General features: G+C 36.3%; 14 protein-coding genes across 14 annotated transcripts; 8 read left to right on the top strand and 6 right to left on the bottom strand.

Annotated features, from left to right (window-relative positions):
- Positions 1-290: 290 nt before the first annotated feature.
- On the top strand, positions 291-1,232 carry RPP0 (ribosomal protein P0 (A0) (L10E); the record flags this gene model as incomplete). Its single annotated transcript, XM_041278813.1, has 1 exon — positions 291-1,232. One exon carries the CDS (start codon positions 291-293, stop codon positions 1,230-1,232), a length of 942 nt encoding a protein of 313 aa, XP_041137027.1.
- A 339-nt stretch (positions 1,233-1,571) lies between these two features.
- On the top strand, positions 1,572-1,868 carry BRETT_000242 (uncharacterized protein; the record flags this gene model as incomplete). The annotated part of the gene is made up of 1 exon (XM_041278812.1): positions 1,572-1,868. The coding sequence occupies one exon, from the start codon at positions 1,572-1,574 to the stop codon at positions 1,866-1,868; it is 297 nt and encodes a 98-aa protein (XP_041137026.1).
- A 1,905-nt stretch (positions 1,869-3,773) lies between these two features.
- On the top strand, positions 3,774-6,260 carry BRETT_000241 (uncharacterized protein; the record flags this gene model as incomplete). Its single annotated transcript, XM_041278811.1, has 1 exon — positions 3,774-6,260. The coding sequence occupies one exon, from the start codon at positions 3,774-3,776 to the stop codon at positions 6,258-6,260; it is 2,487 nt and encodes an 828-aa protein (XP_041137025.1).
- A 636-nt stretch (positions 6,261-6,896) lies between these two features.
- On the top strand, positions 6,897-8,309 carry BRETT_000240 (uncharacterized protein; the record flags this gene model as incomplete). The annotated part of the gene is made up of 1 exon (XM_041278810.1): positions 6,897-8,309. The coding sequence occupies one exon, from the start codon at positions 6,897-6,899 to the stop codon at positions 8,307-8,309; it is 1,413 nt and encodes a 470-aa protein (XP_041137024.1).
- Positions 8,310-8,816: 507 nt separating this feature from the next.
- Positions 8,817-9,341, top strand: BRETT_000239 (uncharacterized protein; the record flags this gene model as incomplete). The annotated part of the gene is made up of 1 exon (XM_041278809.1): positions 8,817-9,341. One exon carries the CDS (start codon positions 8,817-8,819, stop codon positions 9,339-9,341), a length of 525 nt encoding a protein of 174 aa, XP_041137023.1.
- A 364-nt stretch (positions 9,342-9,705) lies between these two features.
- Positions 9,706-10,215, top strand: TMA19 (Ribosome associating protein; the record flags this gene model as incomplete). Its single annotated transcript, XM_041278808.1, has 1 exon — positions 9,706-10,215. The coding sequence occupies one exon, from the start codon at positions 9,706-9,708 to the stop codon at positions 10,213-10,215; it is 510 nt and encodes a 169-aa protein (XP_041137022.1).
- Positions 10,216-10,404: 189 nt separating this feature from the next.
- Positions 10,405-12,054, bottom strand: BRETT_000237 (uncharacterized protein; the record flags this gene model as incomplete). Its single annotated transcript, XM_041278807.1, has 1 exon — positions 10,405-12,054. One exon carries the CDS (start codon positions 12,052-12,054, stop codon positions 10,405-10,407), a length of 1,650 nt encoding a protein of 549 aa, XP_041137021.1.
- Positions 12,055-12,387: 333 nt separating this feature from the next.
- BRETT_000236 (uncharacterized protein) lies at positions 12,388-13,533 on the bottom strand (the record flags this gene model as incomplete). The annotated part of the gene is made up of 1 exon (XM_041278806.1): positions 12,388-13,533. One exon carries the CDS (start codon positions 13,531-13,533, stop codon positions 12,388-12,390), a length of 1,146 nt encoding a protein of 381 aa, XP_041137020.1.
- A 424-nt stretch (positions 13,534-13,957) lies between these two features.
- BRETT_000235 (uncharacterized protein) lies at positions 13,958-15,304 on the bottom strand (the record flags this gene model as incomplete). The annotated part of the gene is made up of 1 exon (XM_041278805.1): positions 13,958-15,304. The coding sequence occupies one exon, from the start codon at positions 15,302-15,304 to the stop codon at positions 13,958-13,960; it is 1,347 nt and encodes a 448-aa protein (XP_041137019.1).
- A 256-nt stretch (positions 15,305-15,560) lies between these two features.
- Positions 15,561-16,241, bottom strand: BRETT_000234 (uncharacterized protein; the record flags this gene model as incomplete). The annotated part of the gene is made up of 1 exon (XM_041278804.1): positions 15,561-16,241. The coding sequence occupies one exon, from the start codon at positions 16,239-16,241 to the stop codon at positions 15,561-15,563; it is 681 nt and encodes a 226-aa protein (XP_041137018.1).
- Positions 16,242-16,766: 525 nt separating this feature from the next.
- BRETT_000233 (uncharacterized protein) lies at positions 16,767-17,543 on the top strand (the record flags this gene model as incomplete). The annotated part of the gene is made up of 1 exon (XM_041278803.1): positions 16,767-17,543. The coding sequence occupies one exon, from the start codon at positions 16,767-16,769 to the stop codon at positions 17,541-17,543; it is 777 nt and encodes a 258-aa protein (XP_041137017.1).
- Positions 17,544-17,667: 124 nt separating this feature from the next.
- On the bottom strand, positions 17,668-21,600 carry BRETT_000232 (uncharacterized protein; the record flags this gene model as incomplete). Its single annotated transcript, XM_041278802.1, has 1 exon — positions 17,668-21,600. One exon carries the CDS (start codon positions 21,598-21,600, stop codon positions 17,668-17,670), a length of 3,933 nt encoding a protein of 1,310 aa, XP_041137016.1.
- Positions 21,601-22,960: 1,360 nt separating this feature from the next.
- Positions 22,961-24,715, top strand: BRETT_000231 (uncharacterized protein; the record flags this gene model as incomplete). Its single annotated transcript, XM_041278801.1, has 1 exon — positions 22,961-24,715. The coding sequence occupies one exon, from the start codon at positions 22,961-22,963 to the stop codon at positions 24,713-24,715; it is 1,755 nt and encodes a 584-aa protein (XP_041137015.1).
- A 153-nt stretch (positions 24,716-24,868) lies between these two features.
- Positions 24,869-25,672, bottom strand: BRETT_000230 (uncharacterized protein; the record flags this gene model as incomplete). The annotated part of the gene is made up of 1 exon (XM_041278800.1): positions 24,869-25,672. The coding sequence occupies one exon, from the start codon at positions 25,670-25,672 to the stop codon at positions 24,869-24,871; it is 804 nt and encodes a 267-aa protein (XP_041137014.1).
- Positions 25,673-25,811: the final 139 nt, after the last annotated feature.

The raw sequence follows: 25,811 nt of genomic DNA, 5'->3' as shown, positions 1-25,811 counted from the left end.
AAAGTAGATAATGATTTGTAAGTCACGTGAGCGCGAGAAACCCTCTTTTTGTCTAACGCAACGGCTTTATTTGGATTTCGAAAATTTTTTTCTCCTTCCCTCATATTTTCCAACTTGGAAACTTTTTTTTTTTTCCAACGTGAAAAAAGTGCGGGTAATGGAGTAGATCCATGCTTTTTTTTTAGAGTTTGGGCTTGAAGGGAACTGTAAGCGTCATCCTCTTTTTGAATTGTTCTAAGAGTATACAAGCCTAAAGCTTTAAACATCCTATCGTATAGTGTATAAACGAAATGGGAGCTACTAAAGAAAAGAAAGCAGAATATTTCTTGCGTTTGAAACAATACGTTCAGGACTTCAAGTCTGTGTTCGTTGTCGGTATCGACAATGTTTCTTCGCAACAGATGCATGAGGTCAGAAAGGCCTTGAGAGGTGAGGCTGTTGTTGTTATGGGTAAAAACACCATGATCAGAAGAGCCTTGAGAAACTTTGTTAACGAGTTCCCAGACTACGAGAAGTTGATGCCTTACATCAGAGGTAACGTTGGATTTATCTTCACCAACGGTGATTTGAAGCACATCAAGGAGGTTGTTTTGGCCAACCAGGTTGCTGCTCCAGCTAGACCAGGTGCCATTGCTCCATGTGATGTTTACGTTCCTGCTGGTAACACCGGTATGGAACCAGGTAAGACTTCTTTCTTCCAGGCTTTGGGTGTTCCAACTAAGATTGCTCGTGGTACTATTGAGATTACCTCCGATGTTAAGATTTTGGACAAGGATCAAAAGGTCGGACCTTCTGAGGCTCAGTTGTTGAACATGTTGAAGATCTCTCCATTCACCTTCGCCATGTCCGTTATTGAGGTTTACGACGATGGTGACATTTTCCCATCATCTCTTTTGGATATTACCGATGATGAGTTGGTTGCTGACTTTACTGAGGCTGTCAGCAACATCACCAAGATTTCCTTGGCTTCTGGTTACCCAACAGTTTCTGCTGTCTCTACCCACATCATCAACGCTTACCAGGACATCGTCAACTTGTCTCTTGGAAGCGACTACACCTTTGAGGGTACTGAGGAGCTTAAGGACAGACTTGAGCATCCAGAGAAGTATGCTGCTGCTGCTCCGGCTCCTTCTGAAGAGAAGAAGGAAGACGAGGAGGAAGAAAAGAAGGATGAAGACGAAGAGGAGGAAGAGGATTCCGATGAGGATATGGGTATGGGCTTGTTCGATTAAGCATCGGCTCCCGTCTAATGCAATCTTTAATTGGTCTGCATGTATACTTTATAACTTCTAGTCTTCAATAGTAATAAAAATTTTCCTGTTTTTGCAGGCATATTTCTTTTGATTGTATATGTGTATTGAACTGTTATCAAGTAGATAATTATTACATCTTTACACAAGAACAAATCAACATTTTTTTCGACACAACTGGTCAATAAAGCGCAGAAAAAGAAAAATAATTAATTATCGAAAAGCAGAGATCAACAAAGATCAATTTTGATGATCCGACGAAGTAGCTAACTTTCCTTAATCAAAGTTCAATTGACAGTTCAGTATAATCTGTTTTATATAATGTATATTCCTAGAGCTGGCTTCAAATTTACAAGAAATTATCTTCGATTCTTCAACACAAAGAGGTTTGTATCAACAGGAACTACCACTATCAAGCGGTCCCCTTCTGCCAAAGGTGTATTCCTTGGATTTTTTGCTGGTGTTTCAATTTCAGGTATTGCATGCTATTATTATATAATGGAAGAATACAAGGCAACATCCAGTGCGGTTGTGTCTGACGTTTTGAGATTGCAGAAGGCTGTGGAAAAGTTAGATAAGCATGTAACGGACGTTGAAATTGAGCTTGCAAAGAAATGAATATGAAGATTTCTGGCATTATCGCAGTTGAGACTTTGCAATAGTGTCTATGATTACTTTATTCAACTTCATTTGGCAAGAATCGCCATTGAATATTATCACATTTACCTATACATACATAAGGCAACTTGAATAAAAGAATTCACTCTGATATATTCAAATGTTGTCAATGACTAAGCTTTATAGCAAATAATCTCTTTGATATGTCGATGCGGTTTATATTAATATATTATATTTATTGGAATGCAAATTATGTGAAAGTTTTATAAAAGCAAATATCTTTTTACGTATAAAATTTGCTTGGATTTACCAAGCTTTTCAAGACAGACTGTATAATAATTATTTGCTAATAAATTTGAAGTATACGCATAAAAAATTCATTCAGTCTGACAAATTTCTGTTAGTACAGCCACCACAATTCACAATTCAGTTAAAGTTCTTTTATCATGCCAGATAAATTCTCCTCAGGAAAGTTGAAAGAAAAGGGTACTAACAGGTGTACATATAATAAAGCAAAATATTGATTCCAAGTTCCTTCTGCTTGTACGGCATCGCCTAAATTGGTCCTATAAATAGTTTATAAATGCACACTCTTTTTGTACGAGATAGCTCGATAAGCTTTTTCCCCTTTGGTTTTCCTTTATGTGGTAATACTCAAGTTCGGTTAATAGTCCGAAAATAGTATGCATAGCAATAGTTCCTGGGAGGATACTAATTACATTATCCCACCCAGCTTTTGAACAATGGTGAGAACGCACTACTTTATTCTAATTATTTTGATCATTTTTCGCCTGACGAAAGGCATTTAGTTTCGCTTTCGGGTGCAATTTTGCATCTTACAGCAAGCTTTCTTTCCTATCTTTCCTTCACCATTAGGGTACGAGGAAGCATAGCGTGATAGCGTGATATGTTTTTTTACTGCATTTTGCATGCAACAGAACAATTATTTCTGAAGTAGAATAGCTTTGATTAAATAATTTTATCGGACAAGAGAATTTGTTGTTGGTATTTGTCTAATTTTGGTCAAAGGGAAGAATTGTGATGATAGTTCGGTCCTTTTGATATTTAGTTCGTAATTATTCAAATTTTTACCGACGGTGATTCCAGGAAAAATATGGCAAAATATTTCTTCCGTACCCTAGTATTTGAAATAGTGAGAATCAGATTAGGATGATAATGCTTTTTGATTTTTTCTTGGCCGCGCGTTGCCAAGACAAAGCACTAATTCATTTATTGTTCACACTCGTGCATTTCAGCTCCCAATATTATCCCAGGAAATACGATCGATAAATATTTTAATCGGCCGTAAATAAAATTACTATTTTCGTTTTTTTTTTTTTTTTGATTCTATGTTCTGAGCAACTTATATCCAAGTTTTCAAGATACATTTCTTGTCCGGATTGGTTATACTATCAAGATAACAAAAAAATGTCATTGGTATGACGATATGATCCCAAAAGAGCAGAACAAAAAAAAAAAAAAAAGCAAGCAGATCGTTTGGAATTACATTTTCAAATCTGATAGAATACTTTTGGTATCCTTGCCAAGGCACGGCATGATACGTTTTGCTCAATTATCCACACTTTTTCTGTCTATTTTGATTAGCAGATAACATCATGCAGATATACAATGTAGATATAAAACTAGATTTCTTATGATTTAGTGCTGATGTTCAGTAATTACTACATGACAAAAGTTGAAGCCTAAAGCGGCGTTGATCGGATAATATTCAATTTTAAATCATTACCTTCCAAAATAGTATTTTCTGATTAGCAAACCATCAATATGTTTTATATATAATGTATTATAATTACCATCCTTTTACCCTCTACTGGGGTTCTTCTAAAAATCAAAGTTGTTTCAAAGGGCATATCTTTGTTTAACTAAAGTTTGCCAAGTTTAAAAATGCCACAATTATTTCCTGGGCATGCCGACAATGATGTCAAGTCGGTTACCAGCGAACAACAAGATAAAGAACTAGAAGGAACGAAGCTGTCTGGATCATTATCATTTACTACAAATGAAAAAAAAGGTTTATCTGGTGTGTCAGTCAACAAAATCATACCTGCTGAAGATTCATCAAGTGATGCTGAGGAAAAGGGAATCCCGGATTTAGGTGATATAACATTGGGAAAGAATTCGTTTGATACAAACAAAGATATTGTTGAAAAGATTATTGATTCTACGGATAATCCTAATGATAGATGTTGGACTTTTCGTTCAGTTCTAATTGGTTGTGGTTTGGCTATCTTTGGTGGTGTTCTTCAATGCCTCTTTTACTTTAAACCACAAACAATTCTTGTTAATGGTGTCTTTTTGATGCTTATTGCTAACACTTTTGGTGAATTCTTAGCTAGAGTGATTCCTAAAAGAATGAAATGGTTAAACCCTGGTCCGTTTAATAGGAAGGAGTTAACCATTGCAACCATTACCGCTGATTCTGCTTCATCTTGTGCATTAGCTGTGGAGGTGATCGCCGTGCAGAAATTATGGTATGGCCAAGATGTTTCATGGGGTAGCGGAATCTTTTTAACTTTAACTTCTCAACTATTAGGATACTCTTTTGTCGGTTTAGGTTTGAAAAAAGCATTATTATATCCAACTGAGATGTTTTTCCCAAATAACTTGGCCGAAGTTTCCACAATTCATGCTTTGCATAACGGTAAGAGTGATCCAGTAAAAATGAAGAGAACCAAGAAGCAGTTAAAATGGTTTTATTATTGCTTTTTGGCCATGCTTCTTTATGAGATTGTTCCTGAATGGATTTTCCCTTGGTTGGTCGGTGTTTCGGTTCCCTGCTTAGCAGCCCCACATTCTTCAACTGTATCCAGAATCTTTGGTGGTACAAATAACAATGAGGGTTTAGGATTGCTCTCTTTCTGTTTTGATTGGAATTATATTTCTAGTACTGCCTCTCCATTATTGATTCCATTAACTGCAACTTTAAATAATCTTGCCGGATATTTCCTTTGCATAATTGTTTTTTGTGCTGTTTACTACGGAAATGTTTGGAAGGCCAAAAATTTTCCATTCTTATCGCAATCCCTTTATTATGAATCCTCTAAGCCAGGTGATTATCAGACGTACAATCAAAGTGCCATTCTTGACAAAAATAACATCATGAATCCAACATTGTTGAAAAAGCAGGGCATTCCATTTATGACTGCCACTTATGCTGTTTACTTATTGGTCACAAATCTTTCTGTTGGCGCAACTTTCACCCATATGTTTTTATTCCATAGAAAGGAAGTAGCAATTTGTTTTAGGTGGGTTAAAGGATTGAAAGCATTCTTTAAAAACTGGAAACAGAATTTAAAGTTTTGGAAAACTCTTCGGAGTGACCCGAGATTGGACGAAAATGGAAAATTACCTGAAATATATGATGATGTTCATATGAGAGCAATGCTAAAGTATAAAGAAGTCCCAACTTGGTGGTATGCCTTGTTACTTATTGTGACATTTGTGATTGCACTTGTCTGTTTGTATTGTGGTAAGACTGGTCTTCCATGGTATATGCTCGTCTTCGCACTTGTGCTCGCATATCCGTTAACATTATTTTTGGGTGGATTATATGCAATATTTGGTTTTGGTGGAACACAGATGCAAACGGTTATTCAGATGATTGGTGGTTTTACCATGAGGCAGCCCAAACCATTGGCCAATATGTACTTCACGCTTTACGGATATAATTCGGTTGGACAAGCTTTTTTGCTTTTAAATGATCTCAAAAAAGGTCAATATGTTAAAATCCCACCAAAAGACACATTTTTCGCTCAAATATTAGGAAGTATCATTGGTGCAATCTTTAATTATATCATGATGAACTCCATTGTTAGTGCTCAGGGGTCCATTTTAAAGGATATTGAATCCACGTCTGTGGTCTGGTCTGGACAGAATGTTCAGCAATATAATACTCAGGGTATCGCCTGGGGCGCATTATCAAAGGAAATGTTTGGAATAAATGGTACCTATCACATGATTCCACTTGCTCTTGTCATTGGCTTTTTCTTGCCAGTTCCATTTTACCTTCTTCATAAATTACGTCCAAAGCTTGGCTTGAACAATGTCAACACGCCAATTTTAATTTGGTACATTGGTTGGTTATGTGTTGGTGTCAACAGCAGCATTACCGTTTACTTTATTGCTGCATTTATATCACAGTGGTATTTGAGAAAGTACAAGCCCACTTTCTTCAAGAAATACAATTATGTTGTTTCTGCCGGTTTGATTGGTGGTGCTCAGGTTGCTGTTTTCATATTGTCGTTCACTATTTTTGGTGCAGGTGGTGCAAATACTACTCACAATTTCCCAAGATGGTGGGGCAACTTGAATGGTGCCACGGGTATTCTTGAAAATTTCGATCACTGTAAGTATACTAATTACGGCGAATAAGTATGGTGATTCCAAGTGTTTCAATGCTTTAAATACTGGTTATATCAATGCTGTAATACTTTAGTTAATTGGTTTAAGTGTGACGACGATTACTTTATGTAGTATCCCGTTATAAATAGTATATTAAGTATTTTTAAGGCTAAAAAAAGGAAAAGTATGAAAATAAATTGAACTAAGAAAGAAGGTAAAATGAACTTAATAAAAAGGGGAGATGCGCATGCTTAAATACCTTTAATCCTTATAGCGAGAACAAGGCAGGGCAATTTTGTGTAGACGCGACTGTCGACGCATCTATTACAAGTGTAAAGATCTTATCCTTCTTAGCCTTCTCTTTTACAAATTACTTTAAATCATTTAAATTCCAATGACCTTGCCGTCCAGTCAACAAAGTTGCAATGCTTTGATACGCTTTATTGCTGGTAATCATAGTTTAAGTACTACCTGTATCTTCTATTAACAGAAGTTGTGGCCTTCTTAAAATGCTTTTCGTAGTCCGGGTTTTTTTATACATACGTTTCTGCATTGTAATTTTTTCAGTGAAATTTTAAACAGATCCCACACCAAATCTGAATGCAATATAAGACGGCATTTAAAATGATATCATTGAATGAAATATTATAATTAAAAAGGAGCGAAATGACTCAAGTACGAACCACCAATGAGCATGTAAAGAGAAGGAAGAAAGGGAGCGATCAGCAGTTTAAATGTCAATTTATCAATCCAATAAATCACAGGAAATGTGGATTGCAAGTGCGAAAAGGAATGAAGTATTGCTTTGCACATCTCAATAAAGTAGAGCATGACAAAAATGCCGAAACTAAAGTATTCAGAATTAATAAGAAAGGAGAAAAGATTGGTAGGGTAAGATGTCCACTCGATCCATCACATACAGTTTGGGCGGATAGGCTTAAAAATCATTTGGGTAAATGCAATGCGGTTAGAGCCAAACGTGAGGAGAAAGAGAAGCAGAAGACATGCGCTTGGTTTGATCTAAATTGTAATGTGAAGGGGGAGATCTGTGGAGACATGAAGTTAGGAGATGAGAGTGTGGATAAAGAAGAGTTCAAACTTTTTATCGACAAGACTCTCAGGAAGTATGATGATTTTTTTGGTGATAAACCTGAGCTAATGTTAGATCAGGTGCGTTACCAAGAGGGTCTCGAGGAGAGGTCTGAGGAAATCACAAATAAGAAGCATTTTATTCAGCAGTCATCTCTTATAGGCCAGCTGGTCAAGCATAAACTTTTCGATAAATCTAACTTATACGTGGAGTTTGGTTGTGGAAGGGCAGAATTTAGCAGATACTTAAATTTGGCTTTGTATAAAAGTGCTTCTGATCAAGGGGTTCAAAATAATGTGGGGACAAAGTTTCTTATGATTGATCGAGATAGACCTAGAATGAAAATGGACAAAAAAATAATTGAGGATATCAGAGAGATAGATAATAAGAATCTTCCTGTGGTTCATAGATTGAAGGTTGATATTAAGGATTTACAATTAGCAAAAGCAATTGATCTATGTGGTAGTGCTGATGTGGAAAAAAATGAGAGCAAGACAAATTATGTTGGTATATCCAAACATTTATGTGGAGTTGCTACAGATCTTACCTTGCGTTGTCTGATTAATTCTATGGAAGAGGAAAAGAAAGCTGAGCACCCTGAATACCAATTTAAAGGATTTCTGGTTGCCATGTGTTGTAGACATTGTTGTTATTATCCTTGGTTATTAAGGGAATCCAAGGATTTTTTGAAGGATAACTTTGATATAGATTCAACTAATTTCAAATACATTCGCAAGATGTGTCCATGGGCTACAAGTGGAACATATCACAAGGGAAATGATGATGGCAGTGAACATTTTTCCGGATTAACATTGGTTGAGAGAGAAAAGGTTGGTTTGAAAATGAGAAGAATTATAGATGCTTCTCGATGCTTTGCTATGAAAACATATGGATTTAATGTACAATTGATTAAATATGTTCCTAGGGATGTTACGTTCGAGAACAACTGCATGGTGATTACCAGTAAGACAAATTTGGAACATGAATAGGATATTATAATTTTTAGCATTACAAATTTGCAACGGCGAAGTATCTATGGATATTGATGAATTGCATTTTATATCAATTCATATTGTTAATAGAAGATTTCCATAAATTTTTAATCTAGTAAAGATAGGATATGCTTTCGTACAATCATAATTTATTTTTTCCCCGCCCTTTTTTTTTTCTCCATTTATTTATTCGTCTTCATTATTTTCAGACGTCGTCTTATTCCGTTATCTGTAGATTATACTTTTACGGAATAAGCCTAACTACGCTAAGCTATGCTTTTTAATTCACTCTTGGGACAGTATGCTTTTATAACTGGAGGATCTAAGGGAATTGGATTTCAGATTTCTCAAGAACTTGCAAGTCGAGGGTGTAGAATTACCATTATTGCACGATCTGCACTTCAATGCCAGAGGAGTGTGGAATATCTAAACAAAAAATATCCCATACCCAAACAGAAACATAATTTCTTGAATTATGACTTGTTAAAGACTTCTGAAGTGTGTATGAGAATAGCTAAAGTATACCCAGAGTATAAGAATGCTAACATTTTGGTAAATTGTGCTGGTATGACGCAAAAGAGCCTTTTACTGAATACACGTGAGCAGGATATTGTCAATATATACATATTGAATTTGATTGCGCCTGCAATATTAAGCAGGTTCTTTGCAAGAAGTATGATTCGGCAAAAGCATAAGAATGCTAATATCTTAAATATTTCATCCATGTTGGCAGAAAGGTACCTTCCCGGTACAACTGCATATTCATCAAGTAAAATGGGTCTTGTTAGGTTAACTACCACAATGTCCAAAGAATTTATGCGTCATGATAATCAATTGATTCGCGTCAATGCCATCCTTCCTGGTCTTATAAAGGATACAGATATGGGAAACGCTGTCAACTTTACTAAAATGAAGGAGTACGGCTTGGGAGATATGATCACCGATAAAGAAAGTGTTGCGAGGGTATCAGCTCAACTAATATTAGACGGTTACTCCACAGGAGAGGTTGTCAGCGTATTAAACAAGTAATAAGCTGTGTAATATATGTATGAATAAAACAACATGTTTACGATATGCAAGCATTTACTCTATTATCTGAATAGATCAGGGATAAATTTAATTGTTTGAACATCCGTACACTGCACAACGAATGGAATTTTGTTTCAAACAATAGAGAACCATTTTATACTGAAAAAAAAAATTTTCTTTACTCCTCTTTTTTTTTTTTTTTTTTTTCATCACAATAATTTTTGGTACCCGTGCAAGAGCTGAAAAATTTTTTGTATATAAGATGCTTAATCCTGTTTTTTTTTAAATCCTTAGCCCTTTTTACAGGATAAATGTTGCCTATATTGAAGAGTTCTAAATCCAACCACATCTGCATATTTTCACAATGATTATTTACAAGGATATCTTCTCCGATGATGAATTGCTTTCCGACGCATATCCTATCAAGGAAGTCGATGGAGTCGTTTATGAAGCTGACTGCTCTATGATTCAGGTTAAGGAAGGTGAAGATGTCGATATCGGTGCCAACCCTTCTGCTGAAGGTGGTGAAGAGGATGTGGTTGAGGAAGGTGCTCAAACTGTTAACAACGTTGTCTACTCTTTCAACCTACAACCAACCACATTTGACAAGAAATCTTTTCTGATTTACATCAAATCTTACATGAAGAAGGTCAAGGGCTATTTGACCGAGCACAATCCTGATGCTGTTGATGCTTTCCAGAAGGGTGCTACTACCTATGTGAAGAGAGTTTTGAAGCACTTCAAGGACTACGAATTCTACACAGGTGAGTCCATGGACCCTGATGCTATGGTCATCTTGTTGAACTACAGAGAGGATGGTGTTACCCCATATGTTTCTATCTGGAAGCATGGTGTCAATGAAGAGAAGATCTAAGGATAGTGCAGTAAACTGACTAAGACGGACTTTTTTTTATTACTGCGTTTGTCACACGTCCTGGAAAGTTGTTTAATTCTTGTTCTAGTAATATCTTTCTGAGTTTGTTTCTTCTATACTCCGCTCTCTTTGCTTTTGACATTTATATTATTAAAATGAATGGTAATTCATTAATATCCATTACTTATATTATATGTCCAATTTCTGTGCGTATTCCACCACCTGTTGTTTGGTACAGTTAGGGTGATCGAGCTGCCATTCAAGCAAAATGCCATTAATTTGTCTCAGCCAAGGGCCTGGCTTTCTTTTCAGTGAGTTTATTAGCTCTCTTCCATTAACCATAACTGTTTCTTTATAAGCATACTCTAAATCTAGCTTTTCGCACATGTCCAAAAATTCCTCAATAGAATTGGATGTGTCTTCAATTAATTCCATATGTTTAAAATTTCTGAGTATAAAGTAAACAAGTAGATTGAGCCTCCAGTTTTCTCCATATGGAATTATCAGTTTGAGAGCTATTTCTGATCTACTCATGTTCTTGTAATCCCTAAATCTTATCCCAAATTCTTCCATCCCTGACACGATCAACGATATCAAATTAGCATCTTTCATTGGCATTTTAAGTCCCTGGAGTACAATTAAATGAGCCGCACTAGTTGGCTTCACCTTCTTCCCTTTCCTTTTCTTACCTGTTGTTTTTTCCTCTGACCTGTAATCATCTGTTTGAATCACAGTTTCATTATTCCATTTATTCAAAATCAAAGAACAGTAAAATGCCAAGGTAGATAAGTCATTTCTGAAAGGTTCCCCGAAAAGGGATTTGAGCCGGTTGTATGCTCCACTATGATCAAATACAAAATCTTTAATAACCGGTAAGCTAGCCACAATATCACTGAGGGATGCTTTGATCCCATCGCTTATTAAACTGTTCATAGCTCTCTCGTCCATGTTTACCGGTTTCACGACTTTCTCTTCGCCCATTTCCTTCTCACCAAAGCCAAATATATTATAAAATTCAACAGTATTTAATAGACTAAGTCCATAAATCGGATTCTTTCCAAGTATTATTTTGCGAAATTCACTTCCAATTCTTTCTCTGCTAATTTTTCGATCAAGTGCAACTCTTATTTCTTTCCTATCCATTGCCTCCATTGCCGCTTTATCTATGATAAAATTAAAATTAGATGCAAATCGAATCATTCGTAGACAACGCAATGGATCATCCAAAAATGTTTTTTCTGGTTCTAAGGGGGTTCTCAAAATGCCATCCTTTAAATCTTGAAGACCCCTTCCTGTAAGATCCTCAACTTGCATGGTTCTAAGATTGAAAAACAAGGAATTTAATGTAGCGTCTCGTCTGTATGCATCTTCTTTTGGACTGCCCGCTTTTATGGTAGGAATACGAGAATCTTCGGTATATTTCTCGCTCCTTAAATTGACAAAATCAATGTCATTTCCTAGCAAGTGTGTTGTACATGTCTCCAAATGTTTCGACTTTTCTGGATTTTTCTTAATTTTATGAATTCCTGTCAATGATGTAGTAATCTTTCCGGTTCCTGATATGTCTTCAGTTTGCCTGTCCAGGTATTCTTTAAGACCAGTGACAAATTCCAAACCTGATATATGGTCAATACCAATGTCTATATCATGAGATTCCTTTCCCAAAAGTTTGTCTCTCACCCATCCACCTGTAATCCTAAGCTCAATTGGCTGAATATCTTTGTCATTTGCAATATTTGTGTTGTAATATTTTGTGTAATCCTGTAAAGTAGTGGTGATTTGTTTTTCTTTATCATTGAGCACTATAGGATGTAAAGTTTTAGGGGTTGAAGTAGACATTGGTTGGGCTTTTTTTGATACTATAAGTGAAAATCTCTTTGTGGCCGTCTCAAAAAATCTTATTCTTTGCATCTACTTGTGGTACGAGATTTCACTTTCACTTTTAGAGCTATTCACAAACGTGTAATTATGGGAATAGATAAAGCTACCTAGGCCGAAGACCGAATTTTGGCTCCTGCTATCTTATATATAAGGCGAAAAAAATTTTATTGGAAATTCCCCAACTCATTACATTGAGATCCTGAAAGGATTTTTCTTGCGGGAATTTATTTTTTACTATTACTGTGATATTTGATACTTCGTATTTCTTTTTTAATCTCCTTGATATAATTTTCATGGTTCATTTTCTTCTTCTTTGTACCCCAAAAATGTATTATCCAAGTTTCCTGTTTCTTCTGTGATATGACCTGAATTCTTCCTCAAGTCGTCGTTCATTAGGTGATAAGTTGAGACCTGTCTCAATCTATAACAGGAAAATGTTCGTTGTAAGGTGGACTTCTCTTCATCATACCTATCTGCAAGTCTTTCAAACTCCTCTACTTCAACCAGGTCGCACCCTTTTGCACGCAGTGATTCAACGGTGTAGTTCATGTTTTCCCTCTTTTTAAGGCAGGATTTTGGGTGCAATTTAATACTCTCTTGAGCTTGTTTGTTGGACATGAAGAGCTTAACGGAGTCTTTAAATGATTCGCAACTTTCGTTTTTATCAAAAATCATTTTTTCACACCCCGCTGCAAATCTTATGCTTCTGTGTTCATCTTCCATCTCAGGAATGTTTTCCTCCTTTGCAAAAGGTTTATCTCCCCCATCTTGTTCACACTGGTTTTCGTTGTTATTGGATAAATTCACAATGGTAGTGCTGCTTTCCGTTATAGGGCAGTTTGGTTGACAGTAAAAAGAGCACCTTTCAAAAAGTTTGCCCCATTTTTCTTTCTGTGAATTTTGATCGAACTCCCTTATTTTATTCATAATTTCTGTCTGCATATAAACATCCTCACCTGCAGAAGCTAGAAGGTTTAAGTTCTTCCCTGAATATTTAACGCTTTGCAGATCTTTATTTTGGATTAATTCGGAGTTATTTTCATCAAACGTTTCTTTTGGATCACAACTTCGAGCAACGGTGTATGAATTACCTCTGTGTGTTTCCTCTGCTGTCTCGACCATTGTCAAATCTGATTTTTCATCCCCTTCATTTTCCTCGAAGAAAGTTCCATCTTCTTCTTCCAGCTCGATAAGTAGGTTCCTACTAACTGGTTCAAAAAGATTACAATAGTATGAAATCTCAGGAAGATATTGTAAAGTATGTTTTGGTAATGGTGTCATTCTAGGTCTAGCTTCCCATTTTCTTGAACTAGGCTTGAGAGCATTTTTTATACACTTAAGAAAACTCATCTTATGCACCTCTTTCTTGTAAACGTACGTAAATGAATCATCTTTAATAAATATGTATTTTCTTTTCCTGACTATTGCAGAACTCATTTGTTTGCAGGTTTTTGACTAGAGAGTTCGTGATTAAAGTCGCAATATGAAGTATCTATGTCTGTTGTTTAAAGTGGGCCCTTTATAAGCTTTTTTTTTTTCATTCAAAGAAAACTAAAATTAATAGCTGTAAATTTGCCGACTAGTTTGAGTTTAATACCCCATATTTCTATTCTGGCGTCTATTTTTGTTTTAATTTTTATTTCTCGACCTTTGAATTTTTATATATCTGCACCATGGGTCCTTATCCAATTGTTTCCGTTTTGGGAAAATCACGCCCAATAAAAAATGAAAACATTTGCAGATCGCATATTATCTATTTATCTTTAATCTGTTGAAATTTTCAGGAAAGCATTACGCATGCTCAATATACTGAATAGCTAAACATAGTTTTATTTCTATTTTTATTTCTATAGGGTACAATTTATGCAAATTTCTGCTTCTTACCTTCAAACTTTACATGGGCTAGACTTTCTTCAAGCTTCCGCTTAGCTGTCCATGAAGGATGCAGAGGTTTATTCTTCAAAGCTTCTATTTCCTTCTTTTTCTCCTTCTGTTTCTCCATCCATTCCTCGTGCTTTTTCTGCTTTTCTGCACGCTTCTCTACCCTTATTTCATACTCATGTTCAAGCCTTTGCTGCTTTGCATGCCATTCTTCGCGTTCTTTCACCAAATGTTTAGCATTTTTTCCAAACTTCTTCTCCCATATTTTTCTACGGGCCCTTTGTCCTCGTCTGTTTTTCCGATGTTTTGACGTAACTTTTTGCACCTCATTATCTCTGTCTGCCTTTTCTAGTTCATCTTCATCCTCATCACCAGAATAATAACCTGACATAATAGCTGGAAGGACAATTTTCTTTCTATCTCCTTTTCCTGTAGTCCTTTCACTTTCCGTATCTTCCTTAAAGAAATCATCCAACTCAGACGCTGATCCGGTATTTACTTCATTTTGAACTTCCTCATCCTCAGTTTCTACTTCTTCTTGCCCTTCTTTCAATGCCATTTCCCCTGTCTTTTTATTTCCGTCTTCAGAATTACCGTTTGTGGCATGTTCACCTATATGCTTCTCAATATCTAATTCATTGTTCATGGTTGTCTCAACTGTATTTGCTTTAGCATCCTCTCCTGTTCCTTTTTGTTCTATTTCATTGGCATGGTTTTCTTCTATAGATTTCGCTGAATCCTTATTTGAATATTCTTGTCTCACAGGTCCAAGAATTAATTTAAATTGAACCTTCATTTTTTCTATACAATCTCTAAATATGACCTTTCCAAACAGTTTCGAGAATAGCGTATCGATTTCTTTCGTGTTCGATTCATGAGGGTTCCGCAGATGGATATCTTTATACTCAACGTAGAACGTCTTTGGGATGATTTGTGACTTCTCCTTAATTTTCCTCTTAAAAATCTTCGATATTGTTTTGTCCAGCTTAAATCGGAGATTCAGTTTTCTTAGCGCATCATCCTTTTCCACGACTTCCACCGCACGTTTAAACTTATCACTTGACTTCTTTTCCTGCTTTAGTAGCTTATTTAAAACTTTTTCTAACTTTCCATAAAACTCATCATATTTTAACTCAAACTGTTCATGCTGATATCTTTTTATAAGCTCCTCCGCCTCTTCATCTGGCACTTCAAGTAATTTGTAGTTGTTTTTACGAGAGTGGCATATCTCCTGTGTTTTGTTAAACCTCGGTGGATCCAAATTATGGAATTTACACTCTAATAGATCCAATTTAAATAGTGCATTTTCTATATTTCTACCCCTCATTTTTATACTCTAGAATACCCTGTTCCTAAAGTGTCAAACACTGCTTTTGTGCTGCAACGTCTTCATCAAAGAAGCCTTTAGCTTTTAATCATCGTTCGCAAATTTATTTTTTTTTTATGAAAAAAAAATCTTCAGAAATAGATTTGATAAATCCGAGAAATTGACGTACCTGATTCAAACATATATAGGTCTACTTATATTACACATAATATACGGTATAATGTTCATTAAGTGTCAAATTGATAGGCACGACTTTCTAAGCAATTATTTTCTGATCAATCAAAGATTGCATTCTGCTTTTATAACTATCAAGTCTATCTAATGCCCCTTGAATGCGTTTAATTCCCTGTTTCCTTGTATTTCTCAAATTAATTTGACCTTGCGTATCAATACTATCCAACCTCATTATAAGCTTCAATAACTGTTCATTAAAGTAAAGTCTTTGATATTGGAACGCATCCTTGTACGAGCGCTCTGAAGCTGCCTTAATTAGCAGCTTTTTGTTCGACTCAGCATCTGGTCCGCAGATCGCGTCTTCTCTTTCCTCAACTCTAGAAAGTAATGTATTTAATTTTGGTAAAAATTCAGTATCAAATTCATTCATAGCAATATTTATTTGGTGTCGTGATATCTCTATGGGATCAATTTTCGCTCTAGTTTCAGTTTTATGTTTATGCTTATGATGCTTACGTCTCTTTTTTTTCACCCTTTTACTGTTCCCTGTTCCCGAATTCCCAAACTTGAATAATACTTTCCCCAGAATATATACAGATAGAATGCCAAATCCAGTGATTATATTTTTCTGGTGCTGCTCTATAAACGTGATCACCCTGTCCGCGTCCTCTGGTTTCAATACTTTGTGAAGATAATCATCTAATGCTGACAATGTCTTTGCCGCATAGGCAGAAAGTTGTTGGTATATCTGCAAAGATTCCATAGAATTAACTTTTGTACTCCAACAAGTGCAAGCCTCGAAAGAACTTGTTTGCAAGATTAAAAACCTTCCGATGTTCAGACGATGCACTCACTCTTTTCCCCCCTCTAGTTTTCCTCAATTCTCGCTTAAAAAATTAATTCTGAAAAAAAAGAGAGCTTTTTTTTTCTCTTAACAGCCTCCATCCCTCTGCAATTCAGTTTTGTCAATATCCATCAGAATCCAATTTGATAACTAAATACAAAAAAAATATGCAAATACGTTTCATGTAGTTCGAAACCTTCATGACATATCAGTTGCTTGGCTAAATAGAAATGAGAAGCTGTAATCATAGGAAATGCAATTACGTTCGTAAGGCTGTAAAGCATCCTTACATATTGGATAGCAGTTTTTTTTTTTTTTTTTTTTTTTTTTTCACTTTCTTAGCATTAAATGTGCGAATACCTACCTTACTCTATAAAAGCAAGTTTCACTATGCATTTCTTCTCCATATACAATAGATGGCAATAGTGTCATTGTCCTTTAAAGATGAATAGTATCGACAGACGAAGAAATTTGGGTCCTGCAAATGCACAAAGTTTAAATTTTGACGCAGAGGACATCGTCCAAGATGACAGTTCTAATGCTGATACAAATGTGATTAATGAAACTCCAAAGATATTTATAAAGAGTGGAACAGTACATTCAGCGAATGGATCATCATATATTGAATCGGACGGAACTATAATATCAGCAATGGTATATGGGCCAAGGCCAAATTTCAATAAAGGTTTTAATGCTCAGGCCAGTGTGAGAGTTACCTTGAACACAAAGAACTTTGTCAATTTAGAAGAGATCAAAACTGGAACTGAAGATAGTGTATCAGATTTGTCCGAACGTCAAATAATTAGTACAATACAATCTACGCTTACAGACAGCTGTTTAAAGCTAGTTTTATTGAAGAATTATCCAAAATCGGCTATTGAGATTTTTGTCGATATTTTAATGCTAAATGAGTCGCACTCATTGACCCTCCTCCTTTCGATAATACAAAATGCAACGAATATTGCCTTGTTAAATTCTGGATTAAATCTAAGATCTGTCCCTGCTTGTGGCTATATTTACGATGAGGGAAACGAACTTTCGATTAACTGTTGTCATGGATTTTATTACGATACTGATAATGATGAGCAAGGAGAAGAAATTTTGTGTTTATATTCTGGTTCTATCAAGAATCCAATTTGTTTCGGCAAGAGCGTTCAGAAGTGTATGTTGCAGGCTAAAGAAGTTCGGCAAGAAATGAATAGATTTTTGCTTTCGCAATAAAATGTTATATGTATTAATAATCACTAGATTTCTACACTTCGTAAACAATATTCATTTGATTTCATATATTTAACAAGGTACTAGACATAATTTGCATATGTCATAGATATCTTATGTAATCGCTTCAGTTTTTCTTTTGACTCTTGGATGTAGTCAATTGAGTAGAGCTCATTTTCTTCGTAACTCTCGAAAAAACAGAAGAGTTTCCACTCCTTGTTTTCCGATTGTGTGATGAGTGCTGACTATTTTGTGTATCTCCCATTAAGCTAACTCTTGGCTCCCAACGTAGTGACATCTGATACAAAACTTCATCTTCAGGAATATTTTTCATCATCACTTGCAGGTAATCCATAAGAACCTGGTTTTTCGTATACGAATATTCTCTGCAACTAAATTGGGTCACTTCACGTATGATCCGATAAATAGAAGCTCTCTTACTGAAATTGACAAGCTTTTTGTCCCCGTGTAGGTGATCCGGATTTCCATCGGTGGTGAATCTGAGATCAGATAAGTACATACCCAAAAATGGGATGCAGGGATCCTCGTCATCAGCCAAAAATCTTAAAATGTTTCTATATTCATTGTAATTTTTGCCAATCGACATTAGTTCATCCATCTTGTTATAGCTATTTAAAGTCTGCTTGGGAACAAGTGACCATGTTGCCTTAAGACGACTCACGGATATCGAACCTAAACCAGAAATCACAGCTGTCATTGTCGAAAAGTTATTCATTTCCAAAAGAGATTCTGCCAAATTCACGAAATACTTTATGCTAACCACCCTGTCAATAACCTCACTCTGTCGAAGAATCATATAGATAGTAAATTTCGTAATTTGATTGCAATTGTGAACAAAGTTCGAGATATTTTTTGTACTCAGAGCATTTCTCTTACCAAATATCTTGTTGAAATTATACGATCTTCCAATAAGATCAACAGAACATATCCTCCTAAAGAATTCTGATTGCAAAAGTGTAAGCTGTTCAGCCAATACGGAAGTCTCAATACTATGCATTCTAATTTTCTTCACCTCGTTGCTGAGGGCCACTGGTAATGGAGTAACCACGACCTTAATGTGAGCCGCATCTTCTGTGTTAAAAGCTAATGCATACTCATTTTGATCAGTAAAAGATAAAACTTTCCTTCCCAGCTGTGATAGTTCCTCGTTTATTGACATCTCGGTAATCATGCTATCCCACTTTTCTTCTAGAAGTGAACTTCTGTAATTGACGTTCCAAAATTTCGTAAAGAGAAGACGAATCACCTCCATTATCTTTTCTTGCTGTGGCTTCTTTCGCTTATCAGTCCAAACTTTGTATTCTTCATAGCTTAGTCCTTCCGGCATTTCCAAATTATATTTCTGTTCTAAAAGATCAAATAATCTGACCGGAGTAACAAACGTGATAAATGTAAGCAAAAAGCACTTGATATACTCCTTATCATCAGATATGAACGGATCAACCAGTTTAGCGACGAGTCCCTCTACCATTCCCCCTCTTAACCCTTCAGGGCTATAGACCAACTGCTTTTCATCGTCAGATGTATCCAAATACCAAGGTGTAGCGGACGACTCCGAGGATTTTTTGTGTCCATAGTAAAAATCGGATTGGCTAGCCGTCGTTGACATTGTGTTGTGTCTTTCAGCGATAAAGAACGAAGCGATATTAAAATCAGTATTCATCAAATGAGAGCAATAATTCAGAATGTACTGTCTCTGCTTCTGGAGGACACCAACAGATTGGTGCATCATTGTTAATTTTTCTGGAATATACCGCAAGGTGTTTGAAATACGATGAACTCTGTCAGATGTAAATGGATCAACTTTATAAACATTTTCATCCCTTTTTCTTAACTGTCTCAAAAGATGTCTACCAAACTTCTCCGTTTTCATATTATAAAACTTGGGATCACCGCGTCCGGATTCAACTTGCTCCTCAATTTCTGTAGTAAACGATTTGAAAACTTCCAAATCGCTGGTGGTAAGCATTTGACAATCAAGTACAAGATTTGATAATGCTGAATGAATATCCTGTTTTAAATGCAAAAATTCACTCATTAATGGTTTTAATTCCAAAGCAGTACCTTCGTAGAATTTCTTATTCAAGTCCTCGTCGATGTATGTTGAGCTGTCATCGGATTCCGAGTGTCGTGGTTGTACATTCTTCTTATTTTTCGCGGCTAACTCAGTAATCATTTTGAACAGTGTAAAATCAATCGACTCAAGTGTGTCAAGGTACTCACAAATTACAGGAATGCAACTATAAATTGCAGTTAAAACGCTTAGGTTTCTGTGCCGAGAGAACTGAAGATGATTTTCCCCTGGAATCATTTCTTTATCCAAAAGCTCCTGAGTCTTTCGAAGAATTTTACAAATGTTGTTTCCACATCCTGAAATTCTGGCAACTGAATCGTCATCTAGCAAAATATTTGACGATCTCCTGTTTCTTGCAATCAACTGTCTCTGCTGCCTTCTCGCCAACTGGTTTGTAAAATTTCCTCCCTCGTATTGTCCTTGAAGAAACCTGGCGTAAATAATTGGGAAATTCTCCGAAGTTGGCAATGTATTTTCATTCATAAAGAAACCAGAAATTAATAATGACTGTTTTAACATTTTATCAGCAGCATCTTCAGCTATGGAAAGATAACGAGAAGCATCCTCTCCTAATTCATTCGAGTTTTCATCCAAGCCCCCGTTTTGGTTTTCTGTTATGTTATCCTTCTCGTTCTCTCCCTGATCGCCAGATGCATTTAGGTCTGTCATCATGTAAAGATTCCCGTTTATAATAAAGCGTACTAACGATGATGTCATTTTCCTAAGATATATGGAAACCTTCTCAGATATCCCCTTGGCTTTCAAAGGATCTGCCAGAATCTTTATGATCATCTGATATGTAGCAACTGTGGTCGAAACAAAATTAAGATTACTGCTGAACCATTTTTTATCCCTTTTGACAAGAGCCTGCTTCGAGAATTCAACACATCTTTTAAAATATTTGTTGAGAGAACCCCAAGTTGTTATATCTGTTGGCAGCAAGTAAAACTTTGATAAATCGTATGTTTTCACGTTTTCAAAGTCATTATCCTTACTTACAAAAGACTCGCTGTTAGACCTCAAACCTTCATCACTTTTTGAAGTAAATCCCATGTTGTTTCCTTCTCCTACCTGACTTGAGTCAGATAACCTCATCGGAACAGTAAAAACTCCATTAGAATAGGCAGTGGTATCTGGATGCTCCATGACAGATTGGTTTCCTTCAACAGGAAGCAATGGTATGTTATAGGATGACAAATTCAAAGCTTGGTCATGGAATATAAATTTATCATCAGCGGTTAACTCAGGTAACCACAATGGGATAAAATTAAACGATGGTTGATCTGCTTTGGCTGGAGTTTTCAATAACGATTCAATTTCCGTTGATGAAGAAATATGAAGTATTTCAGGAGGAGCTGGTAAGGATTGCTTTGCTCCAAACTGCTTCAACTTTTCAGAATCAAGTTCTGACAACGTCGATGATTCATTAGGTCTTGACTGTTGTTGCGATGACAGTGAATTGCTTCTGCTGGAATTTCCGGATAGCATTGACCGACGAGAAGACGAGGTAGAATGATGTCTTGAACGAGAGAAACTTTCACTGCTACCACCTTTCACACTAACTGCACTCAAACTATCATTTCTATCACTGGCATCATAAACGTCATGATTTGTTTCGGAGGATGTGTCTAAGGAACGATTTATGCTATAGGAAGAATCGCGGTGACCTTCACATGGGATCTTTTGAGTATGAGAAGGGGGAAACCATCCTCGTGTGATATTACCAATAGGATCTACCATAATTCCATCCCACCAATAGTCATTTGGCTTCGAAAGCACGTAGATAATATCATCGGTCATTAAACTAAGTGTATTCGGTAGCGATGTGTTGTTGAAATATTCTGTAACAGTAACTGTATCAATTGGAGTAATTGCCTTGTTACCTTCAGCATTCGACTTCAGTGACTCTTCATTTCCATCATTAATCGCCTGGGAATGTAGTTTTGCACCACCGGTAGCACACATGTTGGTTATTACAATAAAGCCAAATTCTCGGGAAACTATAAGATCAGTAATATAACGTGAAAATTTTGGAAAAAAGCTTTAGATGATTGTAAGTTTAACTTTGCACATTAAATCATGAAGTTCCGCTATCAATGTGATTGGAAAAGAGTAACGGTTTGAGATGCTTTATATGATTAATTGCTTTTTTGAAATGCATTCTTAATTCCCGGGCATCCGTGATGGAAAAAGAGCATCAGTCCTGAATTTATTCAGAAAAAAATTACATAATCAAAATTTAACATTCCTGTCTCCATCTCCATTCCTTTCTGCTGTTATCCGAGATTTATTGAAAGCTTTGTTTATATTTCAATTACATAAATAAGCAGCTAATACTAATACTATGTAGTAGAGATAATATCAGTAAGTTGGTCCCTTAATAACTTGCTTAACTTCGTTATTCCACATGACCATTTACATCGTGCATATTTCATCTGCACAGAAGTGGTAAAGCCCTTAACTACATAAACAAATTTTCATAACATGTGGTTTTCTGAGTTTCTCAATTTTCATTTGATTACCTATTAACCATAAAGTCAACCAGTGAGAATTTCCTTTTCTCAGCCACTTTTTCGTTTAACAAACCTTCCTTGCTTTCCTCTTCAATCCTTATTAAAGACCAACGCTTTACAAATCAGTTTCACATCCGTTCACCAAATTCGTATTCCCGATTACGTAACTCCACCAAATATTAGCGCACACTAACGACACTTTCATCTCCATTCTTTTCATCTAATTACATTTTTGAATCAGGTGATTAAGGTCATGTGCTTGATTGAAAATATTTTTTTTATTTTTTAATTTCAATGACAAGCGATGGCTTAGTGCAGTCGAATAGAAAATAGCCGCAGCAGAAAGAGCGTCAACAAGTCCAAAATCCGGGAATGTATGATTGATGGTGGGTAATAGTGCTAAAAGCCTTTTTGCCGTACGGCGAGATTTATTTTTTGAGCAGTAGCGCGAAGCCTCGATATTGTAATAATCGCAACTCCGATTAATGCGGACGTAAATATAGTAGTGAGCGATAAGCTGCTTTCTGCTTTCTTATCATCTGCTGATATTTATTAAGTTGGCAAGTGTATAATTTTAACACACATTTTCTCGTTAGTCCTATGTATTGTATGCATTCATTAAGTATTTTTGTTATTCAACGCAGTGGTTTTGGTAAGGTCGAAGTGACTATAAGATAATCTTGTCCTTATTACTCTGAAGTAAACGTGGAGGCTCATCGCTATTACCTTCGCCAGACTTCCCAAGGTAATGCATAGGAATTGTATAACAACTTGATAATAATATAACCTGCTCTGAAACAAAAACTGAAATAATGGTACTTTCTCAAAGCACTGAAACTTACAGCAGCATCCCAATTGATGGGGACAGTCAACACAGTGGAGTCGATAATCAGTCTAATAGTCTTAGAGGCTCCGAGCTTGATAGTTCGGACGATATTAATGATTATGGTGATGATGATGGTTTCTCGGCAGATGAGGAAGAACTAAACTGTTTCAGTCCTGCCGATTATGATGGTGATTCTGGAGAGATTCGAGCCTTCTCGCCGGATCCTAGTAAAGATATGGTAAGTCCGTTGCTCCAGGTAATAAGCCAAGATACTGTTATATCCTTTGATTCCGGAACGGCAAGTGATGGTGAGATGCTCACGCGTGCAAGAAATGACTACAAGAGTTTGCCTTGGTATAAACGTCCGTCAGTGTTGATGATTTCAATTGCAGTATTTTGTTTGACTTGCTCAGATTCCTTCTCTACAGGAGCCCAACTTCAACTCACATTGGGTGCGGTGTGTAATTATATGAATAAGGATATGGAAAACAAGCTTGCATGTGATGCCCTCGAAATCCAGCAGGCAAATGCTACTTTGTTGAAGTGGGTCAATCTTACTACGGTATTGAGTGTGCTAATGAGCGGTAAATTAGGAAAGTTAAGTGACATCTATGGACGAAAGCCCGTTTTAATATTTGTAATCTCTTGCCTTCTAGCTGCGAAACTTACTCAGTTGATAATATTATTACCACAGTACTTTTCACCTGCTTTAATGGTTCTTTCTGGTTTAATCAGCTCAGCAGGTGGATCAATCCCTATGTTGATTAGTCTTGGTGAAAGTTACGTTGTGGATGTTGTTGAAGAAAAAGACAGAATGCAGGCCATTGGAAAATTTATGGCTTACTTCAGTTTTGGATTGGGAATTGGACCTTTCATATCTGCGGCTACGGGACTTCAGTCCATGACATTGTTCCGTTTGTCTGCATTTTTCATTATGATCATTACGATCCTATGCATTACCTTTCTCCCAGAATCACGTCCTCAGAAGCTCAGAAGGAGATCCAGGCGTTTATCTCTAGACCAGGCTGAAGAGTCTAAGCATTTGCTAGTGCAAAGAATTGGACTCAAGTCTGTCGTTGATTCGTTTAGAACATTGAAGCTTCTTTGGGTCACTCGATACGATGATAGCGGAAAACTTGACCTAAGGGCAAGATCGAATGTTTTACTGTTGGTCTGCATCAGCATAGTTTCATCTTTCGTTGAAACTGGTTTTGCTATGCCAGTAATATTATATGCCACCTATCAATTTCATTGGGGATCCACTACCACAAGTACATTTTTAGGCGCTTTCATGCTACTCAGGACATTGGTTCTTCTTTTTTTCAGCCCTTGGTTTTATGGAAAATTGACTCGTTTCCTTGCTAAAGATCTTCACAATGTCGATTATATTGACGTCTTATTTTTGGTTGTTTCATTGGTGGCGGAGTTGTTTGTACAGTTGGTTTGTATCTGTGCTCGAAGTACAGCACAATTTTCTTTAAGTACTGTTTTCTTCGCGTTCGCAGCAATGTTAACGCCTGCACTTCATTCAACATTCGCCAAATTCAGCCCAGGTGCCTCCAAAAATGGTGAATTTTTCGGCTCATTAGCTTTTATTTCCAACATTATAGGGCTTGTGGCCCCAATTATTGGCTTAAGTATATATTCGGCGGTTCTCAAGTACAATCCATCAATCATATTTTATATTTGTGTCTTGTTTTTAGCCGTGGATGTGGCTTTGACTCTTCTTATAAAGATATAGTTACTTTCGGTTTCAGGATTTCAATTTGTGAATGTGCATCTATTTTTGTTACCATTTTTGTTCTTCTTATCGATATTTTAATATTATGGGATTATTCATCAGGGAAAATGCAAGTTTTTTTTTGTATTTTATATTTGTAGTGTTCGTCATACATCATAAATCTGTCTCCTGATGGTTAGCACTCTCCAACTTTTTCGACACCGCCCTTAAATGCTCTGCTTCCTCATTCCCTATCATCAGCACAGGAATATTCTTGTCCGATCGGTTTGTGCCTATATTAATAGGCTTCATGTTTCGAGACTTTTTTCCAGCGGAAAGATTGTGATCTTTGCCGTATACAGTTACATTTTCAACGTCGTTTTCGCCTTCCCCAAGATCGAAATCTTCTAATTCTTCATCATCAGAGAATCTGTTTATACTTCCTCTTCTACTGAATACCCTTCGCAACTCATCCGGTTTGCATTCAGATGGTTCGTATAATATATCTGCTAACGATCTTGGATCTGTCACTGTCATTTCGTCAGGAGGGTCCTCAGCTTCATTAACCCACCCTAAATATGGTGATGCCGGTGGTGATTTAAGTTGTATTGTGTTTGGTGGTGGTTCTAATCTATTTCTCCCTTTAATTGGCATTCTGGAGTTCACTGGCTCCACTTCACTAATATTTTCGATCTTCCCGGTACTTAATAATTCCGATTCTTGATCATCAACCTCGTTATTTCGTAACGCATAAAAACTTTCAATACCAACATCCTGCAATAAGTCATGTATCTGCTGAGCATATTGAATCTGTGAAAACACAAGGATTATTCTATTGAAAAAAGGCAATTTCGATACCTTGATGCTTTCCCCCTCGGGAATGATAGATTTGATCAAACCAAGAAGCTCATCTAGCAACTTCACACAATCGGGTTCCAAATATCCTTCACCGGGTATTATAATTGAATTTGTTGGCATGATAAGAAATCTTCCCTCACTTTTATCATTTTTAAGTTCAATTGGCGTGTGGTCAAGCTACACATCTAATGATGAAACGTGCGTGCATGTTTTTTCGCAAAGAAAATCTAACAGAAAATTAAAAACTTCCGAACTAAAA

The sequence above is a fragment of the Brettanomyces bruxellensis genome, chromosome 8 (genome assembly GCF_011074885.1).
Source record: "Brettanomyces bruxellensis chromosome 8, complete sequence".
In the NCBI taxonomy this organism is placed as follows: domain Eukaryota; kingdom Fungi; phylum Ascomycota; class Pichiomycetes; order Pichiales; family Pichiaceae; genus Brettanomyces; species Brettanomyces bruxellensis.
Note: the sequence above shows the minus strand (reverse complement) of the source record. Positions and strands in the feature narration are given on the sequence as shown.